Below are 23,406 nucleotides of genomic sequence, written 5' to 3'. Positions count from 1 at the left end.
AGTAATACCCTACAAACACAAGCAACTGAAGACAAAATGGGCAAATGGGATCATACCAAGTTTGAAAGATTCTGCACAGCAAAGGAAACAATCAAGAAAGAGAGAACCCATGGAATGGGAGAAAATATTTGCAAACTACTCATCTGACAAGGGATTAACAACCAGAATATAAGGAACTCAAGCAACTCAATAGGAAAAAAATCTGAATAATCCAATTAAAAAATGGGCAAAAGATCTGAATAGACATTTTCCAAAGGAAGACATACAAATGACAAATGGGTATATGAAAAAGTACTCAACATCACTGATCAAGGGAGAAATGCAAATCAAAACTACAGTGAGATATCATCTCACCCGGGTAAAATGGCTTTTATCCAAAAGACAGGCAATGATGAATGCTGGCAAGGATGTGGAGAAAAGAAAATCCTGGTACACTGTTGGTGGGAATGTAAATTAGTACCACCACTATGGAGAACAGTATGGAGGCTCTTCAGAAAGCTGAAAAGTAGAACTACCATAAGATCCAGCAATGGGCGGGGAGTGGTGGCTCACGCCTATAATCCCAACACTTTGGGAGGCCAAGGAGGGTGGATGGTCAAGAGACGGGAGACCATCCTGGTCAACATGGTGAAACCCTGCCTCTACTAAAAATACAAAAACTAGCTGCGCATGGTGGCACACGCCTGTAGTCCCAGCTACTAAGGAGGCTGAGGCAGGAGAATTGCTTGAACCCAGGAGGCAGAGGTTGCGGTAAGCCAAGATCGCACCATTGCACTCCAGCCTGGGTAACAAGAGCGAAACTCTGTCTCAAAAAAAAAAAAAGATCCAGCAGTCTCACTGCTGGGTATATGCCCAGAATAAAGGAAATCTGTATATTGAAAAGATATCTGCACTCCCATTTTTATTGCAGCACCGTTCAAAATAGCCAAGATTTGGAAGCAACCTAAGTGTCCGTCAACAGACAAATGGATAAATAAAATATGGTACATATACGCAAGGGATTTAGCCACAAAAAAAGAATGAGATCCTGTCTCTTGCAACAACATTAGATGGAACTGGAGGTCATTATGTTAAGTGAAACAAGCCAGGCACAGAAAGACAAACTTTACATGTTCTCACTCATTTGTAGGAGCTAAAAATTGAAACAACTGAACTCCTGGAGATGAAGAACAGAATTATGGTAGCCAGAGGCTGAGAAGGGTGGCTAGGGTGGGAAAGATTAATGGGTACAAAAATAAAGTTAGAAAGAATGAATAAGATCTAGTATTTGATAGCTCAACAGGATGACTGCAATGAACAATAATTTATTGTACATTTTAAAATAACTAAAAGAGTATAAATGGAAGGTTTATAATACAAAGAAAGAATAAATGCTTGAGGTAACAAATACCTCATTTACCCTAATGTGATTATTACACCTTCTATGCCTGTATCAAAATATTTCACATTAGCCAGGTACAGTGGTATGTGCCTGTAGTCCTGGCTACCTGGAAGGCTGAGGTAGGAAGATCACTTGAGCCCAGGGAGTCAAGGCTGCAGTGAGCAATGATGGTACCACTGTACTCCAGCCTGGGTGACAGAGTGAGACTAAAAAGTAAAATAATGGTCAGGTGGGGTGACAGAGTGTATCTAAAAAGTAAAATAATGGTCAGGTACAGTGGCTCATGCCTGTAATCCTAGCACTTTCAGAGGCCAAGGTGGGCGGATCACCAGGAGTTCAAGGCTAGCCTAGCCAATATGGTGAAACCCTGTCTCTACTAAAAATACAAAAAAATTAGCAGGGCATGGTGGCAGGAGCCTGTAATCTCAGCTACTTGGGACTCTGAAGAAGGAGAATCGCTTGAATCTGGGAGGCAGAGGCTGCAATGAGCTAAGATTGAGCAACTGCACTCCAGCCTGGGCAACAGAGCGCGACTGTCTCAAAAAAAAAAAATAGGCCAGGCACGGTGGCTCATGCCTGTAATCCCAGCACTTTGGGAGGCGAAGGTGGGTGAGTGGTCAGGAGTTCAAGACCAGCCTGGCCAACACGGTGAAACCACAACTCTGTTAAAAATATAAAAAGTTAGCCAGGCATGGTGGTGTGCACCTGTAATCCCAGCTACTTGGGAGGCTGAGGCAGAAGAATCACTTGAACTCGGGAGGCGGAGGTTGCAGTGAGCCAAGATCGTGCCACTGCACTCCAGCCTGGGTGGTGACAGAGACAGAGTGAGATTCTATCTCAATAAATAAACAAACAAATAAATAATCCGCCTGGCACAGTGGCTCACACCTGTAATCCCAGCACTTTGGGAGGCTGAAGAGGGCAGATCACTTGAAGTCAGGTGAGACCAGTCCGGTGAACCAGATGATGAAACTCCATCTCTACTGAAAATACAAAACTCAGCTGGGCGTGGTGGCACATGCCTGTAGTCCCAGCTACTTAGGAGGATGAGGCAGGAGAACTGCTTGAACCCAGAGGCAGAGGTTGCAGTGAGTTGAGATTGTGCCACTGCACTCCAGTCTGGGCAAAAGAGTGAGACTCCATCTCAGAAAAATAAATAAAATAAAAAATTTAAAACAATAAAAATATAAATTAATAATATCTTTCAAAAATCTCATGTGACCCATGAATATGTACATCCACTATGTACCCCAAAAAATTAAAAGTAAAAAAAACTTTTTAAAAAACAACAAAAAAAGAAATTATGAGCTGGGAGCAGTGGTACAAGCTGAGATCTTTTACAATAAATAAAAATGAGGTGGGAGGATCACTTGAGTCCAGGCGCCCGAGGTTCTAGTGCCTGATGATCATACCCTGTAAACAGTCACTCTACTCCAGCTTAGGCAACATAGTGAAGCCCATTTCTTACAAACAAAACGACATAAATTATTTTAACCAACAGAAGGAAAAATATCTCAGCAGAATCACAAATGTTATTAATTCATTCTCCTAACCTCCAATGACACAGAAGTTCCTCACACGTGAATGCTAAAAATGTTATATTCTTTATGACTGGGTTGAGTTCTCTAATGGAATCACCATTTTCCTTTTCTTTTCTTTGGAAGCAGGGTCTCATCCTGTCACCCAGGCTCTAATGCAGTGGTGTGATCACTGCTCACTGCAGCCTCCTGGGCTCAAGAGATCCCACCTCAGCCCTGACTACCAGCAGCTGGGATTACAGGCACACGTCACCATGCGCACCTAATTTTTGTATTTTTTTTTTTTGAGACGGAGTTTCGCTCTTGTTACCCAGGCTGGATGGAGTGCAATGGCGCGATCTCGGCTCACCGCAACCTCTGCCTCCTGGGTTCAGGCAATTCTCCCCCCTCAGCCTCCTGAGTAGCTGGGATTACAGGCACGCGCCACCATGCCCAGCTAATTTTTTGTATTTTTAGTAGAGACGGGGTTTCACCATGTTGACCAGGATAGTCTTGATCTCTTGACCTCGTTATCCACCCGCCTCAGCCTCCCAAAGTGCTGGGATTACGGGCTTGAGCCACCGCGCCCGGCCTTTTGTATTTTTTATAGAGACAAGGTTTCGCTATATTGCCCAGGCTGGACTCAAACTTCTGGGCTCAAGCAATCCACCTCCCTTAGCCTTTCAAAGTGCTGAGATTACAGGTGTAAGCCACTGTGCCCAGCCATGATTTTTCTTAATGTTTAGCATTTTTATTTTCCTCACTTGAAAAATGACAAAAATATATCATAGCCATCTACAAGATGCCTTCAAATAATCTACTAATATGCAATAACAATATTTTTCTTATATAGTAACCCAAAAGGAATCTGATTCTGTCGATTTTCTTAGGAACAATTTAAGAGAAGGGTTTAAAATAAGTAGCTGGAGTCTTGTTTTCTTTTCCAGATGAGAAAAGTAATTGAGTAAACTCAGTTAATGAGAGAAATAGCAGATTAAGGAATACATGTAAGCCACAGGAATAGAGAAGTATTGGATGAATTGTCCCTTCCTGAATTCCCATTAAGCATTTGATTATATATTCCAGCAATACTGAAACAGTATCATTTTAAAATTTGTATTATTTTACCCTATACTCTAATTTTAATTTTTCGACTTCACCTTAAAATAAACAAGAAAATAATATATGTGTCAAAATTAGGAGACAAAAGGAAAACTAGAAAAAAAGATTGCAAACTAAATAATCACCATGAATTAGTGCCAAAGTCAGAAAAGGGGATGACTTTCCAATGGACCAATTATAGACTGAAAGTAAAAGTAATACTATAAGTTACATATTTTATATAACAACTTCTAACTGGACCTTTCCTCAGCCCTTCTTCCTCCACTTCAGCCACCAAACTACTTCCTTTCTTCAGTTCACTAACAAATTTCCTGAAAGTTGCTATGTCCATTTGATAACTACCATTCAGCCCTCAGTTCATTACAGTCTGACAACCAGGAGGCTCACACGGCCTCCTATAGATCCCTTGTCTATTTTAAATTTTCATCCTCCTTGACAGGTCTATAGCTTGACATTGTTGGCTAGTCCTCATTTCATAAAGTTCTCCGGTTTCTTGGCTTCTAGAAAAACAAACTCTCCAGATGCTAATCCTACTTACTACACAGTTTCTTCTCAGTCTCCTATCTCCGTTAATCATCCTCCTTCTCTCTGGAGATGATCAGTGGTTAAATCTGTTTTCTTCTTGCTTAAAAGTTGCTTCCATTGAGGGGCAAAAGCAACTCCCAAACCTATTGCTTTTGCCCCTCAGCACCTGGCCTCAACCATCAGGTCTACCAACCCTCTGTAAAGACTAGAATAACTGTGGAGCTTTTTTTTTTTTTTTTTGAGACAGAGTTTCACTCTTGTCTCCCAGGCTGGAGTGCAATGGGGTGATCTCAGCTCACTGCAACCTCTGCCCCCCAGGTTCAAGCAATTCTCCTGCCTCAGCCTCCCAAGTAGCTGGGATTACAGGCACCTGCCACCATGTGCCCAGCTAATTTTTGTATTTTTAGTAGAGATGGGGTTTCGCCATGTTGGCCAGGCCTCTCAAAGTGCTGGGATTACAGGTGTGAGCCAGCGGTCTCCCAAAGTGCTGGGATTACAGGTGTGAGCCACTGCGTCCAGCCACTATGGAGCTTTTTTTTTTTTTTTTTTTTAATTTTTTATTGGATTATAGGTTTTGGGGTACATGAGCAGAGCATGCAAGACAGTTGCGTAGGTACACACATGGCAGTGTGCTTTCTTTTCTTCTCCCCTTCACCCACATTTGGCTTTTCTCCCCAGGCTATCCCTTCCCACCTCCCCCTCCCACTGGCCCTCCCCTTTTCCCCCCAATAGACCCCAATGTTTAGTACTCCCCTTTCTGTGTCCATGTGTTCTCATTTTTCATCACCCACCTATGAGTGAGAATATGCGGTGTTTCATTTTCTGTTCTTGTGTCAGTTTGCTGAGGATGATGTTAGATCTGTCTAGTATTGACAGTGGAGTGTTAAAGTCTCCCACTATTATTGTGTGAGAGTCTAAGTCCTTTTGTAAGTCCTTAAGAACTTGCCTTATGTATCTGGGTGCTCCTGCATTGGGTCCATATATGTTTAGGATCGTTAGCTCTTCTTGTTGTATCGATCCTTTTACCATTATGTAATGGCCTTCTTTGTCTCTTTTGATCTTTGTTGCTTTAAAGTCTATTTTATCGGAGATGAGAATTGCAACTCCTGCTTTTTTTTGCTTTCCATTTGCTTGGTAAATCTTCCTCCATCCCTTTATTTTAAGCCTTTGTGTATCCTTGCATGTGAGATGGGTTTCCTGGATACAGCACACTGATGGGTTTTGGCTTTTTATCCAATTTGCCAGTCTGTGTCTTTTGATTGGTGCATTTAGTCCATTTACATTTAGGGTTAATATTGTTATGTGTGAATTTGACACTGCCATTTTGATGCTAAGTGGCTGTTTTGCCTGTTAGTTGTTGTAGATTCTTCATTATGTTGATGCTCTTTAGCATTCAGTGTGATTTTGGAATGGCTGGTACTGGTTGATCCTTTCTATGTGTAGTGCCTCTTTTAGGAGCTCTTGTAAAGCAGGCCTGGTGGTGACAAAATCTCTGAGTACTTGCTTGTTCGCAAAGGATTTTATTTTTCCTTCACTTCTGAAGCTCAGTTTGGCTGGATATGAAATTCTGGGTTGAAAGTTCTTTTCTTTAAGAATGTTGAATATTGGCCCCCACTCTCTTCTGGCTTGTAGTGTTTCTGCCGAGAGATCTGCTGTGAGTCTGATGGGCTTCCCTTTGTGGGTGACCCGACCTTTCTCTCTGGCTGCCCTTAGTATTCTCTCCTTTATTTCAACCCTATTGAATCTGACGATTATGTGCCTTGGGATTGCTCTTCTTGCAGAATATCTTTGTGGTGTTCTCTGAATTTCCTGCAATTGAGTGTTGGCCTGTCTTGCTAGGTGGGGGAAATTTTCCTGGATGATGTCCTGAAGAGTATTTTCCAGCTTGGATTCATTCTCTTCGTCCCCTTCTGGTACACCTATCAAACGTAGGTTAGGTCTTTTCACATAGTCCCACATTTCTTGGAGACTTTGTTCATTCCTTTTTGCGTTTTTTTCTCTAATCTTGGTTTCTCGTTTTATTTCATTGAGTTGGTCTTCGACTTCAGATATTCTTTCTTCTGCTTGGTCAATTCGGCTATTGAAACTTGTGCATGCTTCGCGAAGTTCTCGTATTGTGTTTCTCAGCTCCTTTAATTCATTCATATTCCTCTCTAAGTTATCCATTCTTGTTATCATTTCCTCAAATCTTTTTTCAAATCTTTTCTCAAGGTTCTTAGTTTCTTTGCATTGATTTAATACAAGATCTTTTAGCTCACCAAAGTTTCTCATTATCCATCTTCTGAAGTCTAATTCCGTCATTTCGTCACAGTCATTCTCCGTCCAGCTTTGTTCCCTTGCTGGTGAGGAGTTTTGGTCCTTTCTAGGAGGCGAGGTGTTCTGGTTTCGGGGGGTGTTTTCCTCCTTTTTGCACTGGTTTCTTCCCATCTTTGCGGATTTGTCCGCTGGTCGTCTGCGTAGTTGCTGACTTTTCGATTGGGTCTCTGAGTGGACACCCTGAAAGTTGATGATGAAGTATTTCTGTTGCTTGGTTTTCCTTCTACCAGTCTAGCCCCTTCGCTGTACGAGTGCTGAGGTCCGCTCCAGACCCTGCTTGTCTGGGGTGCACCTCTAGCAGCTGTGGCACAGCGAGGGATGCTACCAGTTTCTTTTTCTGCTATCTTTGTCCCAGGATGGTGCCTGCCTAATGTCAGTCTTTTGGATATAGAGGGGTCAGGGAGCTGCTTGAGGAGACAGTTTGTACTTTATAGGGGTTTAATTGCTGAGCTGTGAGCTGTGTTGTTCATTCAGGGCTGTTAGGCTGCTATGTTTGATTCTGCTGCAACAGAGCTCATTAAAAAAACCCTTTTTTTTCTCAAATGCTGTGTTGAGGGGTTTGGGCTTTATTTTTGGATGTCCGTTGAGGTCCTGCCCAGCTAGGATGCAGACTAGCCACTGTTTGCCTGCCGAGGCTCCGCCCTGCTGTTGTGAGGCTCGCCCTGGCTCCGCTGTTCTGCTGTTCTCCGCCACACCCTGCGGCGGAGTCTCTCTGTTGTAGCGGGTTGCCTCGGCGACGGCAGGCTGTGTCAGCAGTGGGCGTGTATCTCAGTAGGGACGGGTTGCCTCGGCAACGGCTGGCTGCGTCAGCAATGGGCGTGTATCTCAGTTGGGGCGGGTTGCCTCGGTAATGGTGGCCGCCCCTCCCCCTCAGAGCGTCTCGGGCCGTCTGCACGGGGCTTGTTTGAAATCGCGGTTTTGTTCGTCCCACTGGGCCAGTCCTAACGCTCTGTTCCTGCAATCCCCTGGGCTGGCCCACTGTTCAAGACTAGCTCAGTCTCAAGTCCAGCCCTCTCACGTCTCCAGTTGCCGGTTCAAGTGCGCCCTGTGCCGCCACCCCGGCTGCCGGCTTCGCCAGGCGTAATATCTGCCTGGCGTCCCGCGTCTCCTCTTCACTTGGGAATTTCCCCGTTCCGTGAGCAACAAAGATCAGTCTGGAAATGCAGCTCAGACTCACCTCTCCACAGACACAACGAGAACTCCAATCCTGGGTTGTTCTCACAGTGCCATCTTGAGTCCCCCTCCCACTATGGAGCTTTTAAAAACACAGATGGCACTTTGGTTTCCAGCAATATGACAGACAAGGGGTCCAAAAACATCTCCAGTAAAAATCCCAGATAACATTCAATACATAATATATATATTATATAATGTTTTATATATATGTTTTATATTTGTTTTTATATAATTAAAAACATAATGTTATATATCCTACTTTTATAAATATATAATTGTAATATATGGCTGAACTAGCAGTAAAAATGAAAGAATTCCTTAGAGCCTCCAGAAACAACAACAAAGTATAGATTCAGAGAAGTAAGCATCTGCCCTGAGGGTATCCAATGATCTTTGGTGGTCCATAGCCTGGCTACCAGGAGCCCTGTCCAATCAGTAAGGAGCCAAAACCTGGGACCTAAACAGGCAGGAATTCAAGGTCAGAGAACACTCTACTACACTTTAAGAAACAATGCCTTTGGAAAGATAGTGAAGACAATACTCACCTCGGCCTTGGCTCCTGGTAGTACAGGAAAAAGGAAAAAAAGTCCTATGAAAATTCCTAACCATATGCCTGCATTCACCCAGGTTAAGGCCAAATTCACACCAAGTACATGACCCAAAGAAACCACAAGTTGATAATTCAGTTTGGCTTTTGTTAATAGTGTCCCAGGTGCCTACCAGGAAGCAACATAAACCCTATTTGGAAAAATACACAGGAAACTCAAGCCTCAACGAATTCCCACAGATAAAAGTTCCAAATTACATAAACTCACAATTTTATTAAAAATCACTAAGCTCATGAAGAAACAAACACCATGAGCTACAGTCAGGAGAAACAAACACTATGAAATCAGAATGCAGATATTAGAATTTTTAGATAGAGAATATAAAATAAGCATGGTTAAACTGCTTAACAATGTAAAAGAAGACCTTGAAAGTATGCTGAAGGAACAAGACTACCAGAAATGATCAAGATCTAAAAAGGATCCAAACAGAACTCCTAGAAATAAATAATGTACTAACTGAAACTTTAACATTCAATGGGGAGTTAAAAAAAAAAAAAAACAGATAAAACACAGCTGAAAAGTAATGAACAGAAAAGCAGATTTGATGATTATAAAGGAAGCACTATGAAGAACCCTAAGATGGAAAATACAAGATTATGAAACACAGAAGACAGAATGAGAAGACCCAACATACATCTAGTAAGAGATGTACAAGAATAGAAATAAAGAAGGTACAATATTTGAAGAGATGACTGAGAACAATAAAGTCAATGAGGGGAAGAGATTATTGTGTATTTTATTCGCTGCTGTATCACCAGCCCGTGGCACATAGTGAATGGCCTATACGTATCTGTGGAATTAATAAATAACCAAAGATCCAACATATATCTAATCAGAGTTCTAAAAGGAAGAAAAATAAGAAGACACAATAGCTGAAAAGTTTCTAGAACAGACAGAAAATATCGTTCCTTAGAGACAGAAATCACAGAAAATCCTAGGATGACAAATGTTTTAATATTCATCAAGATACATCATAGTGAAACTGCAGCAAGAAAGGAAAGGCAAATTACCTACAAAAGAATAAGAACTGACTGGGTGTGGTGGCTCACACCTGTAATCCCAGCAACTGGGGAGACCGAGGCAGGCAGATCACAAGGTCAGGAGTTGGAGACCCAGCCTGACCAACATAGTGAACCCCCCGTCTCTACTAAAAATACAAAAAAGTTAGCTGGCCATAGTGGCACATGCCTGTAATCCCAGCTATTCAGGAGGCTGAGGCAGAAGAACTGCTTGAACCCGGGAGGTGGAGGTTGCAGTGAGCCAAGATCGCGCCACTGCACTCCAGCCTGGGCAATAGAGCAAGACTCTGTCTCAAAACAAACAAACAAACAAACAAAAGAACAACAAAATGACGGTTGATGTCCAAACATCAACAACACAAATTAAAACACAATGATATTTTCAAAATACTAAGAGAAAATAACCATCAAAACAATTCCATACTCAGCGAAACTTTAAGACTGAAAGCCAAATAAAAGCATTTTCAGACAAAAACCGGGTTTGCCACCAATAGATCCCCACTAAAAAAACCTCCCAAAGATATACTTCTGGAAGAAAAAAAAAAATGATCTCAAAGAAAGATATAATATGTAAGAAGGGTGAACAGGAAATGCTAAACAGAAGGGTAAAACTAAATAAATATGCAGGGCACAGCGGCTCACACCTGTCCTTCCAGCACTTTGGGAGGCCAAAGTGGGAGGATCTCCCTTGAGCCCAGGAGTTTGAGACCAGAATGGGACAACATAGCAGGACCTTGTGTCTACTAAAAAAAAAAAAAAGTATGCTTTATATTTCTGAACTGTGTTAATTTTTCTGCTGTATTCCAGCTGACCAAAACATTATTAAGAATGCATCTTTATAAATGGGTGCTAATCGATAATGGAAATAATTTAGTAACAGACTATATAGGATGTTAATAATGAAGCCATATGTTTATGTCTGGATTTAAACATTTTAAACAATCACTAACTATGTCATTTTTCTTTACCTTGAAGAACATGAACGGTTGTTTCAGTTCTAAACATCAGCAAGACATTATTTACGGCAAGAAATACTCCAGTGAACTGTTGTGCTGTAACATGGGAAAATGTAAATGTTTTTCATGGTTTCTATCAATGTGAAATAAAATTTAATTCTGACAAAAACAAAATAGGCCAGGCTTGGTGGCTCACACCTGTAATCCCAACACTTTGGGAGGCCAGGGCAGGCAGATCACCTGAGGTCGGAAGTTGGAGACCAGCCTGACCAACATGGAGAAACCCTGTCTCTACTAAAAACACAAAATTAGCCAGGTGTGGTGGTGCATGCCTATAATCTCAGCTACTCAGGAGGCTGAGGCAGGAGAAGCACTTGAACCCTGGAAGTGGAGGTTGTGGTGAGCCAAGAGATCATACCATTGAACTCTAGTCTGGGCAACAAGAGTGAAATTCCATCTCAAAAAATATATATATATACACACATATATGTGTGTGTGTGTGTGTATACATACATATATATATTTAGCTGGGTGTGGTGGCAATCACCTGTAGTTCCAGCTACAGGGGAGGCTGGAGCAGGAGAATTCTCTGAGCCCAGGAAGTCAAGGCTGCAATGAACTATGGTCATGCCACTGTACTTGAGCTTGGGCAACAGAGTAAGATCCCATCTCTAAAAATGAATAAATAATAAATAAAACTGAATGAATATTAACTGAACAAAGCAATTCATTAATGTCTAATTTATAGGATTAAAAATCATGAAAGAAACAAAATCCTGGACAGTAACATTTTAACTTGGGAAGTGAGGATCTATAACCAGAATTAAAACATTCTAAAGTCCTTGCATTATTCAAGAGGATGTAAGTATTAACTTTAGACTTTGTTAAGTTAAATATGCATCTGAAAATCTCCAGATTAAGTTAAATACACATCTGAAAGAAGAAAATAAGAGTATAGGTTTCAACCCAGTAGAGTAGGGAAAGAGCAACTGGGGAGGGAAATTGCTTAGACATATCTAAACATACGGTAAAGAATAAAAGAACACAAAAAGATATAACAAGCAAAAATCAAACTAAAGAAAACTAGTATGGCTATATTAATTTTAGAGAAAACAGACTTTAAGAAAAAAGCATTACTATAAACAAACAGGGATGCAACAGTGACATGAAATTCAAGTCACACAAAAAAAATTCTACCTGTAATACCAGCACTCTGGGAGGCCAAGGTGGGTGGATCGCCTGAGGTCAGGAGTTTAAGACCAGCCTGGCCAACATGGTGAAACCCCGTCTCTACTAAAAATGCAAAATATAGCTCGGTGTGGTGGCACACACCTGTAATCCCAGCTACTAAGGAGGCTGAGGCAGGAGAATCCCATGAACCCAGGAGGCAAAAGTTGCAGTGAGCTGAGATTGCACCATTACACTCCAGCCTGGGCAAGAGAGTGAGATTCCATCTCAAAAAAGAAAAAGAAAAAAGAAAAACAATTCTAAATCACCTAGTAACATAGATAAAAAATATACACACAGAAGTTGACAAAACTACAAAGAGAAACTATACCTCTCTTAATAACGGCTGGATCAACTGGTAAAAAATCAGTAATTATATAAAAAACAATTGTATCAATACAATGATATTGAGTTATTGAATATATGCAGAATATTAAACTAAAGACTACATATTCTTTTCAAGAAAACACAGAACATTTACAAAAACTGATCACATACTAGGTCAAGTCTCAACACTTCAAAGAATTAGCACTACACAGAAAGATTATCTTTCTACCATCTTTTTAAAAATATAAAAAAGATAATTTTTAAAGCCTATATTTAAAAAATTTTAAACATACTTCTAAATCACTCATGAGTCAAAGCAGAAATCACATTAGAAATTAGAAAATATTACTTATGGGATGGTACTTTAAACAAAATGTATAGCTTAAATGATAGTATTAGAAAAGAACAGAGTAAAACTTAAGAGCTAAAGCATCCAATTCAGCAAATTTTTTTGAAAAACAACCCCAAATATATCATTGAGACTATGGGCAAAGCATCAAATTAGTTCTTTGAAAATATGACCACGTGCCACAATAATGACATCTCAGTCAAAAACATAGTGTATAAGCAATGATGGTCCCATAAGATAATCATACTGTATTTTAACTGCACTTTATCGATGTTTCGATATGTTTCAATACACAAATGCTTACCATGTGCTACAACTGCCTACAGTATTCAGTACAGTAACATCCTGTATAGGTTTGTAGCCTAGTAGCAATAGGCTATAATGTATAGCCTGGGTGTAGTAGGCTGTACCATCTGAGTTGGTGTGAGTCACTCTACATGGCTGAACAATGACCAAACTGCCTAATGATGCATTTCTCAGAATGAATCCCCACCAATAAGCAATGTATGACTGTACTAATAAAATTAATAAACTCCTAATAAGACTGATTTTTTTTAAATAAGGAAACATCAGCTATATAAGAAATGAAAAATGAACTATAATCATTGATACAGCAGAAACGTAAAAGGTAAGAAAACATTATAAATAATCTTAAGCCAATATATTTTAAAATTTAGGTGAAATGGAAAAATGTCTAAAAATATATAAATTACAAAAATAATTCAAGAAGACGGAGCCTAAATGGTCCTATAACGAATAAAGAAATTAAATCACTAAACATTTTCCCTATGAAGAAAATTCCAGGCCCAAATAGTTTTACTGTCAAGTTCTTTTTTTTTTGAGACGGAGTTTCGCTCCTGTTACCCAGGCTGGAGTGCAATGGCGCGATCTCGGCTCACCGCAACCTCCACCTCCTGGGTTCAGGCAATTCTCCTGCCTCAGTCTCCCGAGTAGCTGAGATTACAGGCACGCGCCACCATGCCCAGCTAATTTTTTGTATTTTCAGTAGAGACAGGGTTTCACCATGTTGGCCAGGATGGTCTCGATCTGTTGACCTCATGATCCACCCGCCTCGGCCTCCCAAAGTGCTGGTATTACAGGCTTGAGCCACTGCGCCCAGCCCGTTTTACTATCAAGTTCTACCATGCATCTAAGGAACAAACAATTCCAATCTTACATACTATTCCAGATTTTACCAAGAAAGAGAATACTCCCTAATTCATTTTATGAGACTAGCTAGCACAACCTTGATATCAAACCTGACAAAGTCGTTTTAAGGAAGTAAAAGAAATGAAATATTTGCCTATACCACAGTACATTTTTTTTTTAACAGAGTCTCGCTCTGTCACACAGGCTGAAGTGCAGTGGTGCCATCTCTGACTCACTGCAACCTCTACCTCCTGGGTTCAAGTAATGCTACCCCCTCAGAGGCCTGGGTAGCTAGGATTACAGGCAGATGTCACCAGGCCTAGCTAATATTTCTTTCTGTAAAGGGAGTTCATCATGTTGGCCAGGCTGGTCTGGAACTCATGAACCTCAAGTGATCTGCCCGCCTCAAACTCCCAAAGTGCTAGAATTACAGGCATGAGCCACCATGCCCAGACTACATTTCATGTAGTATATATTTGCACATCCACCCTATCCACTAGACTGTGAACTTTTCTAGGGAAGACATCATTTATTATTCTTGGTCACCCTAAAGACTTAATCACCAGCAAGGCCTATTTTTCCCACGTAGCAGACATTTTAGGGTTAAATGATCTGATGTGAGGAATAAATGAGATAAGTTATGAACTATAAATGTGCTGGTTATATTTCTACACTATTAAAAAAGAAAACACAATTTATACATGTTATCTCAATCCTCACAAGAACCTCCCCCACTTTTTTTTGATCTCAATCCTCACAAGAACCGTTTGTTTGTTTTTTTTGAGACAGTCTTGTTCTGTCACCCAGGCTAGAGTGCAGTGGGCATGATCTTGGCTAACTGCAACCTCTGTCTTCCAGGTTCAAGCAATTCATGTGCCTCATCCTCCATAATAGCTGGGACTACGAGCATCTGCCACCACACCCAGCTAATTTTTGTATTTTTAGTACAGACAGGGTTTCACCATGTTGGCCAGGCTGGTCTCAAACTCCTGACCTCATGTGATCAGCTCACCTCAGCCTCCCAAAGTGCTGGGATTACAGGCGTGAGCCACTGCCCGGCCAAGAACCTTCTTAAAGTATGTATTAATACCCCACTTGATAGAAGAGGCTCAGGAAGATTAAATAACTTCCCCAAGATCAGGCAGCTAACAGGTGAAAGAGCTAAGATTTGAGCCCAAGTCAACTGCTACATTTAAGTGATTTTACTTTTTCAATATTCCTCAAATTCATTTCTCCAACTTTTAACTGGCTAGTTCAGGGACTCTTCTTTCTCAGAACCCATACAGCAGAGTCATAAAAGCACTGATTTTGGAATTAAATACAACTATATTTGAAACCCAGTTGTTATTTATTGGTTGTCTTATTTCCCATTTGTAAATCAAAGATATTACCTGCCTTCAGTGGTTGTTGTAAGTACTAAAGAAAATACTTGGCCTCTAAATTCCAGCACTTTGGGAGGCCAAGACGGGCAGATCACGAGGTCAGGAGATCAAGACCATCCTGGCCAACATGGTAAAACCCCATCTCTCCAAAAAATACAAAAAATTATCTGGGCATGGTGGTGCACGCCTGTAATCCCAGCTACTCAGGAGGAGGAGGCAGGAGAGTCGCTTGAACCAGGGAGCCGGAGGTTGCAATAAGTCAAGATGGCACCACTGCATTCCAGCCTGGCAACAGAGTGAGACTCCGTCTCAAAAAATAAAAGTAAAGAAAATATTCATACTCGCCAGACGAGATGGCTCACACATGTAATCCCAGCACTTTGGGAGGCCGAAGTGGGCAGATCAAGAGGTCAGGAGTTTGAGACCAGCCTGGCTAACATGGTGAAATGCTGTCTCTACTAAAAATACAAAAATTAGCCAGTCATGATGGCAGGCACCTGTAATCCCAGCTAATTGGGAGGCTGAGGCAGGAGAATCACTTGAACCCAGAAGGTGGAGGTTGCAGTGAGCCGTGATCGCGCCACTGCCCTCCAACCTGGGTGAAAGAGCAAAACTGCGTATCAAAAATAAAATAAAATAAAATACTCATACTCAAAATATAGTAGTTTTTACAAGTCCTTTCTGTAAATCCTTTAAATTCATGCCGAAGAGAAACTATAAGCCAAAGTATTTGAAAACATCAGGCACAGTGGCTCATGTCTGTAATCCCAGCACCTTTGGGAGGCTGAAGCTGGAGGATTGCTTGAGCCCAGGAGTTCAAGACCGGCCTAAGCAACATAGTGAGACCTCATCTTTACTAAAAATAAAAATCAAAAAATTGCGAGGCATGGTGGTACATGCCTGTAGTCCCAGCTGCTCAGGAGGCTGATGCAGGAGGATCGCTTGAGCCCAAGACTGCAGTGAGCCAAGATCATGCCACTGTACTCCAGCCTGGGCAACAGGGGGAGACCCTGTCTCCAAAAAAAAAAAAAAAAAAAGTAAATTCAAAAATAGGCCAGGTATGATGGCTCACACCTATAATCTCAGCACTTTTGGAGGCTGAGGCATGTGGATCACGAGGTCAAGAGTTCGAGACCAGCCTGGCCAACATGATGAAACCCTCTCTCTACTAAAATACAAAAAATGAGCTGGGTGTGGTGGTGCATGCCTATAGTTCCAGCTACTCAGGAGACTAAGGCAGGGGAATCACTTGAACCCAGGAGGTGGCAGTTGCAGTGAGCTGAGATCACCCCACTGCACTCCAGCATCACAACAGAGCAACAGAGCAAGACTCTGTCTCAAACAAAATTAAAAATTTAAAAATAAATAAAAATTAAAATAGCCCAAAAAAGTGTATGTTTTTTGTTTTTGTTTTTTTGAGGCAGAGTCTTGCTCTGTTGCCCAGGCTGGAGTGCCGTGGCATGATCTTGGCTCACCACAACCTCCATCTCCCAGGCTTAAGCAATTCTTGTGCCTCGGCCTCCCTAGTAGCTGGGATTACACACCTAGTTTTTGTATGTTTAGTAGAGACAGGGTTTTGCCATGTTGCTCAGGCTGAACTCCTAAGCTCAGCCAATCCACCCACCTTGGCCTCCCTCAAAAAAAATGTTTTAAGAGAAAAGAAAAACTGGCCGGGTGCGGTGGCTCAAGCCTGTAATCTCAGCACTTTGGGAGGCTGAGGCAGGTGGATCACGAGGCCAAGAGATCGAGACCATCCTGCTCAACATGGTGAAACCCCGTCTCTACTAAAAATACAAAAAATTAGCTGGGCATGGTGGCGCGTGCCTGTAATCCCAGCTACTCAGGAGGCTGAGGCAGGAGAATTGCCTCAACTCAGGAGGCGGACGTTGCGGTGAGCCAAGATTGCGCCATTGCACTCCAGCCTGGGTAACAAGAACGAAACTCCGTCTCAAAAAAAAAAAAAGAAAAGAAAAACTATAGTCTGGTTAAAATATTGGCTGGGCATGGTGGCTCACACCTGTAATCCCAGCACTTTACAAGCCTGAGGTAGGCAGATCATTTGAGTTCAGGAGTTCAAGACCAGCCTGGGCAACATGGTGGAACCCTGTATCTACAAAAAAATACAAAAATTAGCCAAGCGTCATGGTGTACACCAGTAATCCCAGCTACTCAGAAGCCTGAGGCAGCAGAATCACTGAGTCCAGAAGTCAGAGGCTGCAATGAGCCAACATCGTGCCATTGCACTTCAGCCTGGACCATGAGAGTGAAACCCTGTCTTCAAAAAAAAAAGAGAGACTTATAAAACATATAAAAGGGTGGGTGGGGGTGGGAGTGTGTGTGTGTGTGTGTGTGTGTGTGTAAGCTACAGGCTGGTCGCAGTGGCTCATGCCTGTAATCCCAACACTTTGGGAGGCCAAGGCAGGCGGATCACAAGTTCAGGAGTTCAAGACCAGCCTGACCAACATGATAAAAACCTCGTCTCTACTAAAAATACAAAAATTAGCCAGGCGTGGTAGTGCTCACCTGTAATCCCACGCTACTCAGGAGGCTGAGGCAGGAGAACTGCTTGAACCTGGGATGTGGAGGTTGCAGTGAGCCGAGATCATGCCACTTCACTTGAGCATGGGCAACAGAACAGAGTGACAGTGCGTCTCAAAAAAGGGAAAAAAAAGAGCTACAATATACACAGACACATACACATTTACTCTCTACATACACACTTACTATATACACAGACACATATACATAAATATCCATATATACACATTTACTATATACAAATACACACCTATATAGATATGCAGAAAATACCTATATATGTGTGTGTCTGTGTGTATAGTAAATGTGTATACACACAGACACACACATATATATAATTACATGTAAATATCCATATATGTATCTGTGTATATAGTAAATGTGTACTAGCCAGGCACTGCACAAAGTAAATATGTGTTTATGTATATATATGTGGCTGTGTATATCATCACTCTTACAACTATTATTATTGTCTCATTTTTCTCTTTACCTATCTCTTTTCCCTGTGACCCTTTTTCACTACCATAAAAATTATTTATCTACAACCAAATAATTTGCCCAGCTAACTGTATAAACTACTCTCTGGTCACTCTCTCCTCATCCTTTTTGTTCCTTCCTTTATGCTACTCAAATACTGAATACCTAATAATAACCATGCTCTATGACACCATGTCTGTCGCACAAGTTCCTGTACCCCATAATGCCTTCTCTATTTCATTTGCCTAGAAAATTCTGACTCATCCTTCAAACCTTGAATTCAAATATCTTCCCTGAAGTTTTCCCTAATGCATCCTGATCATTCACTTCTCTATCACCTCTGTACCTCACACATACTTCTACATTATAATTACCACCTTGTGTTGTGACCACTTAACTATTAAAATGTGAGCCCTCTGAGTAGTGGATATTCACCTTGTATTTTCAGAACCTAGCACAGTGCCTGGAACATGCAACGCGCTAAATAGGTACCTGCAGAGTTAAATTTAAGCCAATCCAACAGTCTCCAGAAACATACTCCTTCAATTCCTCCTCCCTTACTCCCAATCTTATTCTTGTCTCCTGATTACTTCCCTTTAATCTAGTAACATGCTTCTTTACCCTAAACAGACTCCACCCCTCCCTTGAAGTGCTCGCTCATTTTCCTATTCAATGTTTAATACAGAATCATTTCTCAATTTGTCATCTTACCTGTTAGAACACATTTTTGCTTTTCCACATCACAAAGTGCACGCTTCTATTTAGCTCTTATACATATTTTTTCTACCAGAATTAGACATTTAAATGTATTTTCTCGACTGTATCAAAAAGGCCTGAAATTCTTCTCTGTTCTGGTCAGAAAACAGTAAACTTTTCCCCAAACAAATACCTATTCAAAGGAAGATTTCCTTTTCTTTTAAACAGTAAAAATGTATTACCTGAATAAGAATTAAGAGAGACTGTCCACCGTACTGTTAGTCCTATTAAAACCACTATTGTCATCAAGTACCATTTCTCCATAGTTCTTCAAATTTAGGGAAGGGAAGAAAACACAGTACCAGTGCCAGAGTACTTTTAAAATGTGGTCAGTCACTTCTTTTCTTGTTCAGAGAAATGTTATCACTTCTTCAAATGTTATCAATTCTTCGCAATTAGAAGTTTGAGAGGATTTTAATGATGCTTGGTTGCCAAATAGTCAAAAATTGATTATGTCTATGTAGAAGTAGCCTAAGGGGAAAAAAGATACCAAGATTTAGCTGAGCACTGTACCTACAACAATGAACCCAGTAAACCAAGTAGATGGATAGAGAATTCCGGGGCAGGGGTAGTAGGAAGGAATATGAAGGAAAGGTCGTATTTTAAGTTCCTTATTCCCTAGTCCTTTAGTTGGGAATATACATCAAAAGTTGGATCTCCCTATTAAGTGGGACTCAATACGTCTAAAGCTATAGTGAAGATTTACTCTCACAAGGGAATATTTCTGAGAAAAGAAAAACAACAGATATGTAGATAATGACACAGTCAATTCTATTTAGAACATGTTCACTAACAGGTAAATATAAAACCACAACTGTGGACAAAGGGGTAATTTATCTTTGGTACAGCAAGAAGGAAGAATTTTGTCCTTGTATTTAGTTTGGGAAAGTCTTCCAATAAATAATTTCTCTAGTTTGGTTTTTACTTTTCTTCCAAAATATACTTGCATTAACCACACCAACTTTCCATCTTAGAGAAATGAGCCTTTGTAAGAATCATTAAGAACAGCCCCAAATTGTGAGAAAAAATACAAAAGCAGTAAAACTCAACAACTTACTTTTTTTTTTTTTTTTTTTTACAGTTTTCCTTAGTTTGAGGTTTTAAAGTAAGAAGCAAATTGATGCTGGGTGCAGTGGCTCACGCCTGTAATCCCAACACTTTGGAAGGCCAAGGCAGGCGGATCACCTGAGGTCAGGAGTTTGGGACCAGCCTGACCAACATAGTGAAGCCACATCTCTATTAAAAGTACAAAACCAGCTGGGTGTGGTGGTGCTCGCCTGTCATCCCAGCTACTTGGGAGGCTGAGGCAGAAGAATAGTTTCAATCCAGAAGATAGAAGTTGCAGTGAGCTGAGAGCGAGCCATTGCACTCCAGCCTGGGCAACAAGGGCAAAACTCCATCTCAAAAAAAAAAGAAGGGCTGGGAGCGGTAACTCACGCCTGTAATCCCAGCACCTTGGGAGGCCAAGGCAGGTGGATCACAAGGTCAAGAGATCGAGACCATCCTGGCCAACATGGTGAAACCTGTCTCTATTAAAAATACAAAAATTAGCCAGGAGTTTGGCACGCGCCTGTAGTCCCAGCTACTCAGGAGGCTGAGACAGAAGAATCGCTTGAACCTGGGAAGCGGAGGTTGCAGTGAGAAGAGACTGCACCACTGTGCTCCAGCCTGCTGACAGAGTGAGACTCCATCTCAAAAAACAAAAACAAAAAAAGAAGAAGCAAATTGACATTTTCGTCTTCTCTTTGAAAAATGTTGGACCATTTTAACCACAGGATACACTTTAAATATATTCAGAAAATATAATAAATCAACTAAAAATTTTAAGGCAGAATTGGTACATTCCACTTAATGATCTAAAATTTTTTCTTCTTTATTGAGACAGAGTTTTGCTCTTGTTGACCAGGTTGGAGTGCAATGGCTCGATCTTGGCTCACTGCAACCTTCATCTCACAGGTTCAAGTGATTCTCCTGCCCCAGCCTCCCAATTAGCTGGAATTATAGGCACCTGCCACCCTGCCTGCCTAATTTTTCTATTTTTAGTAGAGATGAGGTTTTCCCAGGTTGGCCAGGCTAGTCTTGAGCTCCTGACCTAAGGTGATCCACCCACCTCAGCCTCCCAAAGTGCTGAGATTACAGGCATGAGCCACCATGCCTGGTCCTAATTATTTTCTTACTTAAAAACATCACGCAATAACTCTAGAACTGATTGGAATGGCTAATCTTTTGTCATTCATGCCATATCTCAAATCACCCCTCAGAAAGATCATCCCTGACTACCCTACTAAAGCTTCCTCCCCTTACTATTTGTATCATTACCCTCTTTAATTTGCTGCCTGCCGGACCCAGTGGCACCTGTAATCCCAGCACTTTCCGAGGCCGAGGTGGGTGGATCACAAGGTCAGGAGTGATACCAGCCTGACCAACATGGTGAAACCCCGTCTCCACTAAAAATACAAAAATTAGCTGGGCGTGGTGGCACACGTCTGTAATCCCAGCTACTCAGTAAGCCGAGGCAGGTGAATCGCTTGAACCCGAGAGGAGGAGGTTGCAGTGAGCCGAGATCGTGCCAATGCCCTCCATTCTGGGCGACAGAGCCAGACTGTGTCAAAAAAAAATGCTTTCTAATTCTTTTCACTATCCGTAATTGTATTTTCACATGACATGCTGCAATCTCACACACACAATTTTCAGTAAAAATGCTGAACACCAAAGAATACCTATCATATGGTTCCATGAAAGTTTCATAAATAGGTAAAACTAATCTACAGTGTTAAAAATCCGTAAAGGTTACCTGTGAGGAGGAAAGAAGGAATGGTGATTGGGAGGGGTGTCCACAGAGGTCTGAAATGCTGTGAATCTTGCTTCTTGATTTGAGTAGTAGTTAGGAGATGTGCTGACTTTAGGATAAATTAACAAGTTACAACTTATAATTTGTGTATTTTTCTATATGTTATATTCCAATTTAAAAAGCATAAAACAGGCCGGTCGTGGTGGCTCACCCCTGTAATCCCAGCACTTTGGGAGGCTGAGGCAGGCGGATCACCTGAGGTCAAGAGTTCGAGACCAGCCTGGACAACACTCAACATAGTGAAACCTGTCTCCTCTAAAAATTCAAAAATTAGCAGGGCGTGGTGGCGCGTTCCTGTAATCCCAGCTACTCGGGAGGCTTAGGCAGGAGAATCCCTTGAAAATAGAAGGCGGAGGTTGCAGTGAGGAGAGATGCCGCCATTGCACTCCAGCCTGGGCGACAGAGCAAGACCCCGTCTCAAAAAAAAAAAAAAAAAAAGCAAGCATAAAAGGAGAGTAGACGGATGTGCCGACTAGAGTAAAGGCTCCCTGTGAACAGGGATCCTCCTGTCTCAGTAGTTGCTCTCAGTTCCTCACTTGTAGACAGTGTTAGTAGAAGGCAGGTACCCAAGAAGTATTTGCTGAATGGAGCTGCGAGTGTCTGTGTGTGTGAGCGGGGAGATACCTAATTCTACTGAGCCCTATGTAATTAAAGATTTTATGCGAGGCTTTTAACCACTCTCTTTTCCTGAAACCAGAAAAAGGGTTCTTTGCAATTTTTTCCACCTGTAAATCAGAATACAGTAACCACTCGCCACGAAGTTGCTAGGCAGACAGTAGAGGCGCTTTTCGTCCTCCTTTACCCCGATGGTGCATCTCGACAAGCGCCAAGCCCGCCATCCACGTCCCAGAGCCGACTTTGCTCCTCTTCCTCTGAAAGATCCTTCCCCCGCAGTGGACACAACACCGCGGAGTGCAGCTATCCCGGTCGAGCATATGGGACGAAAGGGATTCCTTTTCACGTTTCTCCGCCCCTCCTCCTGGGGGCCAGACCCTCTGAACCTCAAGGACAAGGGCGCCAGGACCGCCCCAGCCTGGAAGGGCCATCACTATCACCGCGTCCCCTCACCCGACCCCCAAGCGATCCTGAAAGAAGGCCTGGGGAGGCCTCGCGTCGCGTCCCAGGCAGTGGAGCGGGGCTGAGAGCCAGGTCGCCAACTCTGCGCCGCCTCGTGGCGTATCGCGAGCCCCCAGCACCTCCTCACGTTGGCCCCGGGTCCAGAATCCCCGGGATCCCTTGTCCTTACCCAGCCGCCCGCCAGCCGCTGGAATTCGCGCCTGCAGCGGGTCCCAGGAACGCGCCTGCGCGCTCGCCCCCGCGGCGAACCGTCCCTGAGGCCTTCCACCTCCGCGCGCCCGCTCACCCCCCCGCCCTCCTGTTGCGGGAGCGAGCCCGTCGAGCGTGAGGGGAGGGGCGGGCAACCTGGACGCAGAGAGGAGGCGGCCGGCTTAGGAGGTGGGGCAAGAGCCTCTGGAACCTGAGAGGTCCCAGAGCCGGGTTAGGCTAGGGGCAGGGGGAAAGCCCCTTGCTCTTCTTTCCTGGGATCGTGGCCAAGACCAGAGCGGCTGCTTAGCCCACGGATTCCTGTCAGGGGCGGTTCCTGGCTGGCTCTACTGAGCAGAGAGCCTTGGTCGGTCCTCACCACCAGGCACTAGGGCTTCCTCTGGGTCTGTGCCATTGAGGAGCCAGAAAGCCAACCTGCTTCACTTTCTTCCAGCTACATGCCTGAG

At 42.5% G+C, this 23,406-nt stretch overlaps 1 protein-coding gene across 8 annotated transcripts in view; it reads right to left on the bottom strand.

The window, feature by feature from the left end:
- Window positions 1–22,983, bottom strand: part of ALG6 (ALG6 alpha-1,3-glucosyltransferase) — a 64,267-nt gene extending 41,284 nt beyond the window's left edge. For 4 of the 8 annotated variants that reach the window (XM_078332119.1, XM_054236369.2, XM_054236368.2 and 1 more), the window contains exons 1-2: window positions 22,923–22,983; window positions 19,008–19,296 (exon numbers count right to left, since the gene is read on the bottom strand). Coding sequence is in view for 2 of the 8 variants with exons in the window: in XM_009001381.5 (XP_008999629.1) it covers window positions 19,008–19,089 (82 nt within the window). In the remaining 6 variants the exon portion in view is untranslated. Of the gene's footprint in view, window positions 1–17,577; window positions 17,670–19,007; window positions 19,297–21,619; window positions 21,726–22,922 lie in introns of all 8 variants that reach the window. The other 4 variants (XM_078332120.1, XM_017974807.4, XM_054236367.2 and 1 more) reach the window with 3 other exon arrangements.
- Between the last annotated feature and the right edge of the window lie 423 nt (window positions 22,984–23,406).

This window comes from Callithrix jacchus, chromosome 7 (genome assembly GCF_049354715.1).
Source record: "Callithrix jacchus isolate 240 chromosome 7, calJac240_pri, whole genome shotgun sequence".
Lineage (NCBI taxonomy): Eukaryota > Metazoa > Chordata > Mammalia > Primates > Cebidae > Callithrix > Callithrix jacchus.
Note: the sequence above shows the minus strand (reverse complement) of the source record. Positions and strands in the feature narration are given on the sequence as shown.